Raw genomic sequence first — 13,043 nt, forward strand, 5'->3', positions numbered from 1 at the left:
AGGCCAGGAGACCTCAACAACAAAATTACGTTCCAGCACTGATAAACATTAATTTTTAGCTGTGCTGATGTCCTAGATCTAGTCTGGCTGTATCATGGCAAATGCTATTTATTTTTTAGAATTTACAATGATTTTAATTTTAATTCTATGCATAACTCCAACAGTAAGCATGGAAGCAAGTCTTAAGAGTGGAGTTTCTGAACATCTGTGGGGGTTATGTTATCCTCAAAACATGTATGTAACTCTCAAACTCCAAACTACTGTTATTGATAGACCTAGCAATTACAATACTAGCATGTACTGCCCACCTAAATGAAAGAAGTTTTGTATTATGGGATATAGATTGAAAGAACAATGTTTTAACCTGTTAAAGGGGCTGATTTGTCTCCTTATTTGTCACATATATAGCAATGCTTTCTACAATCTTCTGATTATAGCCACATTTTTAGGAACCATTTCTAAATGGTATTAGAAACTGATTCTATTCAAAATAAGATTTCCATGGCACATATTCATCTCAGCAATGTCTATGCTGGGGAAAAGATACTTTTTCCAGTTGCTGGGTTAAATGATCATAGGTACACCCTCACATAAATCAGAATGTTTTTTATCTGCAGCCAGTGTTACTGGGAAGAGGAACAAGTTGGTACACAAGGCAGGTGGGAAGAGGAATGTGCTCTGGTCACAGCTGTGAGCAGAAAACAGGAGCTGCAAAGTGACACTGTGACCCATCAAACACCTCAAGCAGTATTGTGAGATAACCCTTGTGTTCATACACTTCACCACATTAATGTATAATTTGACACCGTGAAGGCTTAGGATCAGGACAGCCCTACTAAAATGCTGAACATAAATATTAAAACTGAGTAGTATGAACATAACTAATACCTATGCTCTAAGAAATTATTGTTTATTGTCATACCCTGCAATTCTGAAAGATTTCATCTTTTAGGGGAATTAGAAGTACTGTAAATGTTGAATAACATTCTTTTCAGAATAACTGAATATTTAAACTTCCAGGAGTCAGTCAACATCTTTAGTAGTCATAAAAATTTACACGATAGCAAAGCAAAACATAATGATGTTACTGGCTGCAGGAAAGTAGGCCTGTGATTTGATGCACTGATCAAATTACAAGTAACCAGAGTTAATTCTTTTTTTATAGAAATTAGATCTGAATATGCTTAATTGAAATATCAGTGCATGTACACACAAACAAACAGAAAAGCTTATGACTAAGAAGCTCCTATATATACCAAGTAATTCAAATCCCAGCCTCAATTGACAGCGAGCTTTTTACCAGATTTCCACTGATCACAGGGAGCAGCAATTATCTATGCCTTGAATAGATTAAACAAAACTTCACACTGTAATGCTGACAAAATCACAGCACATGACAGCCATGTGGCAAAGGCAGAGAATTACAAATTTTTAAAGGATTTTCTAAATTCATTTAAGCTTCAATTTCCAAAGAAGCACACTAGTCACTTTTTGATGAGTTTGGTCAAGGGGACAGGTTTGACCTTTGCTGCTCTTGTTTGACAGCCTTTATCTAGAACCAATAAAAATGCTAGGAATGTAAGAATGCTTGAATGAAACCTTTACTTTGACTCAGGATAGTGTGTAAGTGAATACAGAGCCACTGCAGGGTATGTCTGGGACTAGCAGTTCTGATTGCAGTGCTGTGAGTAAAGCGTATTTGAGAAATGGAAAAACCAACCAACCAACCAACCAAGAACAACCAGACAGATTGCATAGGAAAAAAATAGGAGGAAACAATAAGAGTGAGAAACCACTGTTAACACATACATATGCCAGTGACACATTTCCTGAGTTGTAGTGCACTGCTGCCTTCTCTTTACACCTTAGGATTTAACATATTTGACAGAGCTGGGCAGATGGCAGATCTACCAGGTAACTGCCTGACATGAGGTCTACACAGTGCAGTTTGCTGGCCCTATGGCAAGGAAAGGAGGGATGACAGCCTGATTAGCATTGTGATAAAAATATGCTCATTGGCTGAATTTGAGCTAACTGAACTTGCTTTCTTGCTTGCAGATTTATTTGTTAGTGAAGTAATTCCTAAAGACTGAACTATGGAGTTTGAATAAATGCTAGAAAATGGAAACCCACTTGTTTTCTTTTTTTTTCCCGTCAGCAAAGAAACACATCTGAGTGCTTACAGGATCTGCTACGTAGGCGTGTCAGACCAGTAAACCTTCCTCTGTGAATCACATAAGCCGTGTTTGTACCTTCAAGAGGTAGATCACTATTAGGGAAATCCTCAAATCCTCTGAAGGCTGAAAGAAAGCTGAAGGAGTTGAGCTGAAATGTCAAGGTGCTTTCACAGTTCCCTGGTAAAGGTTGGGGATTTGTAATTACCCTTAGGCTTCTGACTTTTTGTTCTTTTGTCTAGTAGTTTGGGATTATGTTTTGCTCTCAATCTTTGATGGAAGAAAAACTACCAAGAAAGCCTAGGAAATAGTTTCATTCTCATTTAGGAAATTTTACATTTTCTGCATTTTATCAGTGTTTTCTCTCATCTCTCTCTACCTCATTGTAACCTTCCCCAAATACCTTTCAAAGTAGTATAAAGAACTGAGAATGAATAAAAACAGTGCTTTTAAAACGTGCTGCATAGCAGTAGAACTGGATAAAACACAGGCAAGTTGCTGCATTTCTACAGAACTTCTGTGTAAAATATCTCAGTGTATGCCATTTATCTTGTCAAGAGCCATAAGGTAATCATTTTGTATTAAAATTATACGCACATTAAACTATGTAACTAATAAAAACATCTGCCCGAAGAAAGCAGCTTGAATCACACATGCTGGCATATCAAACTTGTGACCAGCTATGTCAAAATTCCTGACAGACCAGATGTGGCTTTTCCATGGAAACAGTAGCAGAAAAATGCTTTGCATTTTTTTTAAATTAATAATTAGCTTTGTTTTCAAATATACATTATGAAAAAAAATCTAATTTGTTATATAAAGCACATTTTTATTTAAAAAAAACTCACTGTTTTTTGCTGTCTTGAATGAAGAAAACACAAGTATTAATAAACCTATTTTGCAGAAGCTCAAGGTCACACAACTGCAGCAAGTGGATCTGCATAAAAAGTGTCCTGATTTTGTTTTGACCATTAGCTTGCATGGTTTCCAGACCAAGTAATGACAGAGATAAAAACTATGACAGACTATTCAATTTAAATGACTATATATCCACAACTAATTTCTACTGAGGCATATTAGAACACACGTACCAACACATGTACCAACTACAGATATTACTTCTTATTAAGAAAGAGTTCATTTTCTGAAACATACATCAAAAGAATGGCTGTTCAACAGAAAATATGTAAAAATAACACTTATATACAGATATGGTCAAGGTTTGTAACATTCTGCAAGAAAGAAAGATAGTAAACTTAACAGTTAAGCATCTCTTATTGTCCCCCTAAAAGAACAAGAGAAGGTAATAAACTGTCATATTACTATTGTCCATAATATCAATTTCTTCACTCATTTTCTCTCAGGCAAGACAATTTATAATAGTAAGAAAAAGAAAACAGAAAGTTTAAATAGGAATAAAAGGAAATTGAGGTCTATTATGAAGACTGTGGAGGTGTAAAGCACAGAGAAACAGCATGCAAATTATACTTTTCATTTGTGGGAAACTGACCAGAAAATTACACCTTGAAATTCATCATAGAATCGCCAAGGTTGGAAAAGATCTCCAAGATCATCTAGTTCAACTGTCCATCTCCACCTCTATTTCTCCACTAAACCACATGCCTTAGTACATCTAAATGTTTTTTTAACACCTCCAGTGATGGTGACTCAATCACCTCCCTGGGCAGCCAATTCCAGTACCTGACCACTCTTTCAAAGGAGAAATTTTTCTTAATATCCAACCTGAATCTCCCCTGGTGCAACTTGAGGCTATTTTCTCTAGTCCCATCACAGGAGAAGAGGGTGATCCCCACTTCACCGCAACCTCATTTCAGGCAGTTGTAGAGAGCGATAAGGTCTCCCCTGTGCCTCCTCTTCTCCAGACTAAACAATCCCAGTTCCCTCATCTGTTCCTAATGAGACTTGTGCTCTAGACTCCTCATCAGCTTCATTGCCTGGCTCTGGACATGCTCTGGACATGCCCCAGGGTCTTGATGTCTTTCTTGTAGTGAGGGGCTGAAAAAGACAAGGTGCAGTCTCACCACAGCTGAGTACAGGGGCCAGGATGCCACTGGCCTTCCTGGCCACCTGAGTACACTGCTGGCTGGCTCATGTTTAGCTGAATGCTGACCAACGTCCCCAGGTTGATTTCTTCCACACAGTCTTCCAGCCACTCTGCCCCAGGCCTGTAATATTGCCTGGCATTTTTGTAACTAAGGTGCAGCATCCAGCACTTGGTCATGCTGAAGTTCGTTCCATTGGTCTTGGCTCATTGATCTAAACCCAGATCCTTCTTAATCCCTATACCCAGGCAGATCAATGCTTCCTTCTAGCTTGATGTCATCTTTAAACTTACTAAGGGTGCACTCTATCCCCTTGTTCAGATCATCCATAAAGATATTAAACAGGACAGGCCCCAATACTAACCCCTATAGAACAGCACTTTGACCGGTTGCCAGCTGGATTTAACTCCATTCACCATCACTCTCTGGGCTTGGCTCTACAGCCAGTTATTTACCCAGCAAAGAGGTTACCTGTCCAAACCACAGACTGCCAATTTCTCCAGGAGAATACTGTGGAAGACAGTGTCAAAAATTTTGCTAAAGTCTACGCAGACTATGTCAACAGCCTTTCCCTCATTCACCAGGCAGGTCCTAGGAGGAGAACACATGGCCAAGCAGGACCAGCAGGGCCTGATCTCCCAGTTGTCCTGCATCTACTTTGTGATCTCAAGATGATCTGGTCCATAATAACTTTTCATATCACCAAGGTCAGACTGACATGCCTATAATTCCCCAGATCCTCCTTATGATCCTTCATGTAGATGGGAGTTACATTGGCAAGCCTCCAATCCTCTGAGACCTCTCCAGTTGACCAGGAACACTGATAGATGGTAGAAAGTGGCTTGGTACTTTGCCAGCACCCTCAGCACACACCATAACACATGATAATTTCTGAGTTCTGAAGTTTGAATATATAGAAGTTCATTTTTGATTTTCAGTTTTATTTCAATGAAGAATATTGTATTCAGTGTATTTCAATGAAGTAAAATGATGTACCATCCACTGGGTGTAGTCTTTTATTTAATATTTTAGCATATATGAATCATGAACATTCTCTGTTTTATGTACAGCTTTAGCACCTCAAATTCTCTTTATAGATGAGTACATCTCAAGTATATTTTAGCTCTGAGATTAAGAGCCAAAAAAGTCAAATTAAATGCATATTTGACTAAATAACCAAATCTTAGAAAATTGTATAGGATTAATGTCATGTAATTAAAATGCTGAATTAATACAGTATATACTGACTGAAAATTTTATGCTTATGACAATGTTTTCCACTGAGAACATTCATTTGGCTCACTGTTATCCCTTTTACAAACAGCAGAAATATAAACTTGTGCAATTCACAGTAATTACAAGAAACCGTAAAACACTGCAGAATAAGTAATCCAGTAACTGAAAACTTACCATGTATTCAAACAAAGTTTCAACTTTACATTTAATAAACTTAACGCCAGTTACAGTTCATAGAGTTAATTGCAGGTTTGGAATTCAGTGGAATAATAGAAATAATAAAAATATTTAATTAATGTACTTTCTCATATATGAAACAGTGCATTAAATTGCTACACTTACGATTTTTTTCTAATTAGCTAAAGAACAATCAGTCATAACACAAAGCATAGTTGTGGAAAAAGTCTAAGAAACCTGCCTTTATTCAGTAATGAAGGGTTATATAAATGGTTCCCAATCATCAGGAGGCCAGAGTATTTAGGAAGGAATAACAACTTTTTTAGTTATCCATCAATTTGATGATTTTCAGTTATGCTGTTTTTTAAAAAAACTGAAGCTGGGTGTGCTTTTGTAGTTCTTACCATGTCCTAGGAAGATCTCATGCCATGAGAAGTACATGTAAAACATAACTCCCTTCCCTTCCTGTTCTTCAATAGATTACAAAATCTGATAAAATTGGAAACAAATTTGAGGAATTCAAGCCTAAAAATTCACCTGCACAATAAATTTTCATTGAGAATCATTTCAAAGTCTGAGGTAGAACAGATACTGCATCTTCTTGTTAAGAGTCTTCAGAGTTAAGAATTAGGTTGCTTCCACACATTCATACAGTAAGAATCTAAAACCTCTTCATCTATTGATGATTTGGATATAATTAAATGACAATGGAAAGAGCTTGTTTCACACCCTTTATGACTGAACTGGTTTTCTCCACAGGAGAAAATAAATAATAGTTTTAAATATGAAAGGTTTTGCTTTTAGTGTTCTAGTGAAATCTAGAACAGGAAATAAGCTTTTTGTTAAAGGCCTCTTAATATTTCTTTGCAGTTTGTGAAGAGAATTAAGAAGAAAATATTGAAGCCTACGCCTATTCTTTCAATGAATTTCAAGATTTCAATTTCACTGTTACATGAATTATATCTTTTTTCCAAGATTCAGCTGTGAGAATGGTCTTTAATGTCTAGTCTAATCTATACACTCAATTTACTGCCTAAATCAAGAGAAGACCCCTCAGTCAGAATTCCTCCATGTCATGTTAATGGCACGTACCTTGTTTTCTCCATTGAAAGAAGAAGCTGTATCATAGCTTAACTGAACATGAAGCTTTTAGGAGGCTGCAGTCTGGTGAGGTAATTTTTGTTCTAAACAACAGCTTAAACTAGGAAAGCAGAGTTTGTATTACATGATTTTAATCACTTATATAAGCAAGGTGTCTAAGCCAAGATGAGTTCTTACATCCCCTTTTCAGTCGATGGACAAAGACTGATATCCTCATGAGCTGACAGGTGATAACTAACTCTAATAACCTCCGCTGTCTCTAGCACAGAGATAGCTACAATAAATTTGACTTAAACTTTAGATGGGTAAATCAGGAGGTGGAGTTAGAAATCTAATAAATTCTAAATTTTATCCTCCATTCTTATGCTGTTTGATACTTTTTTTTTTTTTTTTGGACAAAAAAGGAAAAAAAAAATCATCACAAAGTCCAAAGAGAACAAACTAAAATGATTTTAAAAAGCTTTTGATTTCTAAAGGCAGGAACAAGGTCATTCTTGTTCAACAGCAGTTAATGGATTATGTGCTTATTTTGGTGTTACTGAATATAATCCAAAGAATGAAGAGGTAATCCATACATGCCATTCTTTTAAGAAAACATCTATTTAGAACCTGTCTTAATGTTTTGGGTTTGTTTCTTTTTTTTTAAAAAAAAAAAAAAAAAAACTGAAAGACAAGCAAAGTTTTTTCTTTTTTTTTTGTTTTGTGTTGTTTTTAAGAAATAGTACAGAATTCTATAACTAAATCTGAAATTCTGCATTTTTCCATGCTTGTGAACTGTTCTCTTTCATCACAAATAGTACTATTTGCAGACTGAAGTACTAAAATTGCCCTGCCAAAGTTAAAATAATGTTGGAAATCTGGAAGAGACAGGGGATTAGTTGTGCATAAATTCACACTTTTCCTCTGCACAGAGGCAATTGTGAATGTGGAATCACAGAATCATTAAAGCTGGAAAAGACCACTAAGATCACCTTAGTGGTGATCCAACTGCTGTCCCATCACCACCATGCTCCTAGCAGTACAAATCATAGTCAAGAAGTTACAGTATTGGTCCATTCAAGGGGTGTATCTACAAATCCACAATTCAAGATTTCAGATGTATAATTTTCTTTCACTACAGCAGAAATAATTTCTCAAAGTTCCCTTAGGAGCATGAACATTCCAGGAGAAAAAGGTTTTCCTATTTTTTTTTTTTTTTTTTTCTCCAGATTGGCAAGAACATACTTCATTCCCCCTATGTTGAATCACAATACCTTTTCTCTTAGGTATTAGTAACTTTAACTGTACTATATAGTTCAATTGTTTGTTATATCTTAAAAGGAATTAAAGTGATGGAAATGTTTATCCAGAACTTCTGACAGCTCCCTGATAAAAAAGGTTATTGTTAGCTGAAAAGTAAATGATTAAACATGTTACATGATAAAAAATAGTTTCTCTATAACATAGAGCCAAATTCTTTTCTCAACAGTACATCCCAAATTCCCGCTAACATTTCCCCATTCATGTATATAAGTTCAATTTTGTCTCAGTGACTTTCAATTTACTGACTAGATATAGTAAAAAAGATATATGACCTATTATACTACAAGTGAATAAATTGCCTCTCCTGTTAACAAAGTAGATTTCTTGCTCTACTTTCATCTGCTGGAGTAACTCCCCTTTTCTGTTTTCAGTCATGGGATATATTTGTTTAAGCAAGAAAAATGAAATTACCTTTCTTCCAAATTTAGTATTACACATCTTCACATTAAAATCCAATTTAGAACAAGATTAAGTGGAATAAATATAGCTTCTCATTGCTTTCCTCATTTTATTTACTGTTCTGCTGATTTCAACTGACAAGAGCATTGAGCTGAGAGGAAGCAAGGTAAATTCAGAAGGATCTGTGAATACATTATCATTGTCTTTATTTAGCAGTGCCATCAAATCATATAGGAAACAAAAAAATGACACCAATTCAGCATTTTGATAGGCTAAGATCTCACTTGTAGTACAATATTAAGTGACCCTGAAATATATATATAACATATAGTATGAAGTAACCTCAAGATGATAGGCATCTCTGGGCAATAAATTATCAGTCACAAAAGGAGGATTTGCATTTAAATTACACAGAAATCCAAGATATGTAAAACATACATTAGGGCAGGATATGGTCCTTTGAATGTTATTCTCAATGCTCGTACCAGCAGCAACCGTCATCTGAAAAAGGGGGCAACAGAGATTCTGCTAAATGGAACAGAATTTCGAAAACCGCTACAGTATATTTAAATTACACCATGTTAATAAGATGAATGTTATCATTCAAGCAAGCTGATCTGAAAGAACAAAAATGTGACTCAACTGACATTCACAAAGAAAAATTGAAAGTATTGTTACCTCTCCTGACTTATGAGGTGCTGAGAACAACCAAACACTACAACACTTGAGCGTGCTGTACTGTGATCTGCAGAAGAGAACGCTGAAGCATTTCCAAATAGTCAGATAACTTTGGATAAATAATTGTAGCTCCATGGCTAACTTTAAAATGAGTTCTCTATAAAGCAAATGATTTGCAAGAAAGAAGGAAAGAAGGATTTTCTCTTCCAAATTACTGAAATTAAAACTTTTTAAGGATAGACACACTAAAAAAAGTTTATAAATTATAAGGAAGAATTTAGCTATGAAACTGATAAATTTCTCATGGTCTCTCAGACTTGTTTATCACAGCAAATAACCATAGCAATGAAAAAACTCTATGGAAAAAAAGCTGTATGTTAGAAATCTGAAAGTCCCTCTATAGCATTAAGCATTATTTTCCTTCCTTTTTCATCAGTTTTTTCATGTGTTTTTGCAGAGCCTAACATATAGCATACTTTTTTAAAAGTGACCCTTACTAGTAGGCAATCTGACATTTTTGCAGATCTCAATTTAGAGGGAACGAACAGCAGAAATTTTCAAAAATTTCTACAAGTACATTCTAGACATCTGGTTCAATCCATTCTGACTGCTAACTTTAAAAAAATGAGTTACAGACTAACTCTCCAAAATATTTTTTCCATCGTTGACAGAATACGTAACAATACACACAATGTTCAACCTCATTATAGCTGAGCTGCATTATCTCTCAAACTAATTGCTGACCAACTTTAATTCTGTGACTATTTACCAACTCAGATCAGAAAATCTGATACTCACAACTAACAGAGTTCTGAATGGACAGTATTTTAGTATTCAAGTATTTCTAATAGAAAAAAATAACATTTGAAAAAATGCAACATACTGCAAGATGTGCTTTTAGAATGACTTTGCTACTATAATTTATGATGAATTTTTATCTTGACTATATATTATAACTTATTTATGCAGTAAATAAAAATGTGCCCATTTACAGTATTTTTAACATCAGCCACAGGCACATATCTATGAAATATATAGCTAATGCATTTCAAATTGTGATTTGTAAGAGTTTTTTAATATTTAAAATGACTTTAAAATTCCAGTGCTTTAAAGGTGAATTATGCTGTCAGTGGGAACAAAAAGAGCAAATCTTGAATTTTATGCAAAACTCCCCATTCTATGCTGGCAAATTCTTAGCTTGCTTGTCTCAGATTTCCCTTCTTCAGATTCAGAACCTTAAAACATTGAGAGCATTTTATAATGCTTTTTGATGGTTTTTAAAAGAAATTTCACTTCATATGAAGTAGCTACTTTTGAAAAGAACATTTCCATGCAAAGAAAATTTGTGGTCAGTTCACGGATAATGCTTAGGTGGATTTTTAACATCACTTTTGATACTGAATTTTGTAAGGAAAACACAGCTGACATTATGTTAATATGACATTTTTGTAAATAAAAAATAGCACAAGAAAACATACATTAACAATTTTATTCATTATCTGTTTTACACATCTTTCTTTAACATTACCTTAATATTCATTAATTTTAACTTCAATGTTCATACATACTCAACTCTCAAAAATAGTTCAAACAAACGCATGTTTATTAATATGTAAACTTACACATTTTTGCATATTTTTTTAACTTTCATACATATATGGACATTGTATATCTGATGATTTCAGACAACATTGTCCTTTTGTGTGAAAAGGTGGACTACTGTACACTTTTGACTGCTGCATCTGCACACTGTAAACTAATTCATCTTTGCTGTACATCACTGATTTAACAACACTAGACTGAGTAATTTCAGCAAAACTTTTCATATTATGTTTTTAATATTTTCCCCTTCTCTATTATATAATCACAATGAAAGGTTTATTAATGTAAGGTATAAAATGAAATGTCTTCAATTCTAGCAACTGATAGGTTTAAGGTCTAGTATTTTTACTCTTCTGGTCTAGTATGGAAAACTAGAAATTAGTGATTCTTGATATTTCAATACTGTAAGGCTATTTCCTTAAAGTGTGGTAATTTTCAATGCAACTGGAGTCATTGTACTAAAAAGGTCAGGTTTAAGAGAAGAGAAATGAAATGAAAATATACAGGTAAAAAGTATGAAACCTGTGCATTATTTCTATAATTGTTTGCCTTCAAACTATGAATGCTAAGGATACATTTTATACATACATCATACATACATTTTATTGTCATATGAAAATTTAGAGACAAAATTTATGAATGAATTATGCAGTATAAATAATGCAGCAATTCTTATGCATGGTTATAAAATATTTATTCTACTCACGAAAGCATTTAATATAACACCTCCTTGTACTTCATACTCTGGTAACTGGAATCCATTAGAATTAATATTAATGAAGCTTTCTATTATAGTTCGGTTTTCCTCCCCGAGAAAATAAATAAGCATGTAAATTTATCATAGGAGACAACAAGGTCAACAGGGTGAGAAAATACCAAAACTGAAGCTCTGGAATGTGCATCTATTCTGACTTGGGATGAACACTTCACTTACTATTTGCTGTTAGTCGCACACATGCACAGGGACATATTTTCAAACTATATCCTAAATGTTGAACCCTTTCCACAACCAGTTTTGAGATAAAAAAAATTCCATCAGAATTATACTTGGTGCTTCTTGACAATAACTCCGTGGTGCCTATCATTACATCAGTCATCACAGTACAAAATGCTATTTAGCTATTTTAGTCTACTGAAAATTTCATTTACTTGCATTAATTACTGTTTACTCCCTCTCATGCTTGTGTCATCTCTATGTGGGGGACCTAGCTGAGGTCATAGTTAGAAAGCTATATGAGCTACTTTCAATGTTAAAAACAAAACAAAACAAAACAAAAAAAAAAAAAAACAACCAACAAACAAAAGGAAGTTTCTTTCTAAATACAACTGGAGATAGGAAGGTACTTTCCTCTAGAAAGTATATGATCCTTTAGCAGTGGGAGGAAAACACTTCCAACATGCATAAGATTAAATATTTCAAAACACATTTCACAGTGAAATTCATTACTTATTCTCTGCAACAACCACCCCAGGACATTCAGACTAGGAAACTACCTACAATGAAGCCTACCCTGAAGAAGTGAATCCTACTACATATTCTATCCCATTCATCATTACTTTGGTGAGTTGTACCTTCAACACTGAAACGAGTTTAATCTATATTCTAATGATGCACTCACGCAGAAAAATATTTACTAATGCAGAACCCACAGAATGAACAGTTTTTATTTTGTTTATTCTTGTCTTTGTTTTTTTAAGCCACTCTAGTTTCAGGTAATATTTGTAATAGAAAACAATGATACGTGTTATTCCCTTCCTAATTATAACAAACAAACAAGCAAACAAAACTAAAAACCACCCCACAACATCAACAAGCTTTCCACTTAATCTAATGTTTTATATTGTTCCATTATACTTTCAGCTTCCCATAGAGGGTGTCTTTGTGAGAGACCTCTTAATGGAAGCTGTCAGTAGGATCTGTGGCAGAAAAGGATCTTTTATTGTTGAACCAAAATATATACCATTCATTTTCCTTCCTCCTAAAACCTAAAACATCTTGTAATACATGAACTTTTTTCTTAAATCATATCTTTCCATTCAGTTAGACATCTAGTGAAGCATAATGACATTGTAAGTATGGCAAGAAAATGAATGGTCCTAAAATATCAGCATTGTTAACTCTACAATGTTAAAAATGGCTCTAAAATTTAAGCAAGGAAAAAGGAGTCTCATTTTATGACCTGAATTAATCTGTCTGAGCATGTGTATATGCAAAAAAAAAAAAGCCATACTAAATTTATATATGTAAGACACAATATAGAATCATAGGATCATAGAATCATTTAGCTTGGAAAAGACCCTAAAGATCAAG

General features: G+C 34.4%; 1 protein-coding gene across 14 annotated transcripts in view; it reads right to left on the reverse strand.

Annotated features, from left to right (window-relative positions):
• PPFIA2 (PPFI scaffold protein A2) overlaps positions 1–13,043 on the reverse strand; it is a 296,261-nt gene that overhangs the window by 123,107 nt on the left and 160,111 nt on the right. For 8 of the 14 annotated variants that reach the window (XM_085221991.1, XM_085222011.1, XM_085222003.1 and 5 more), the window contains one exon: positions 8,891–8,953. The exons of the other annotated variants lie outside the window; for them this stretch is intronic. In XM_085221991.1, the coding sequence (XP_085078117.1) occupies positions 8,891–8,953 (63 nt within the window). The remainder of the gene's footprint in view (positions 1–8,890; positions 8,954–13,043) is intronic. 14 annotated transcript variants of the gene reach the window in all.

Source organism: Meleagris gallopavo, chromosome 1, assembly GCF_905368555.1.
Source record: "Meleagris gallopavo chromosome 1, MGAL_WU_HG_1.1, whole genome shotgun sequence".
In the NCBI taxonomy this organism is placed as follows: domain Eukaryota; kingdom Metazoa; phylum Chordata; class Aves; order Galliformes; family Phasianidae; genus Meleagris; species Meleagris gallopavo.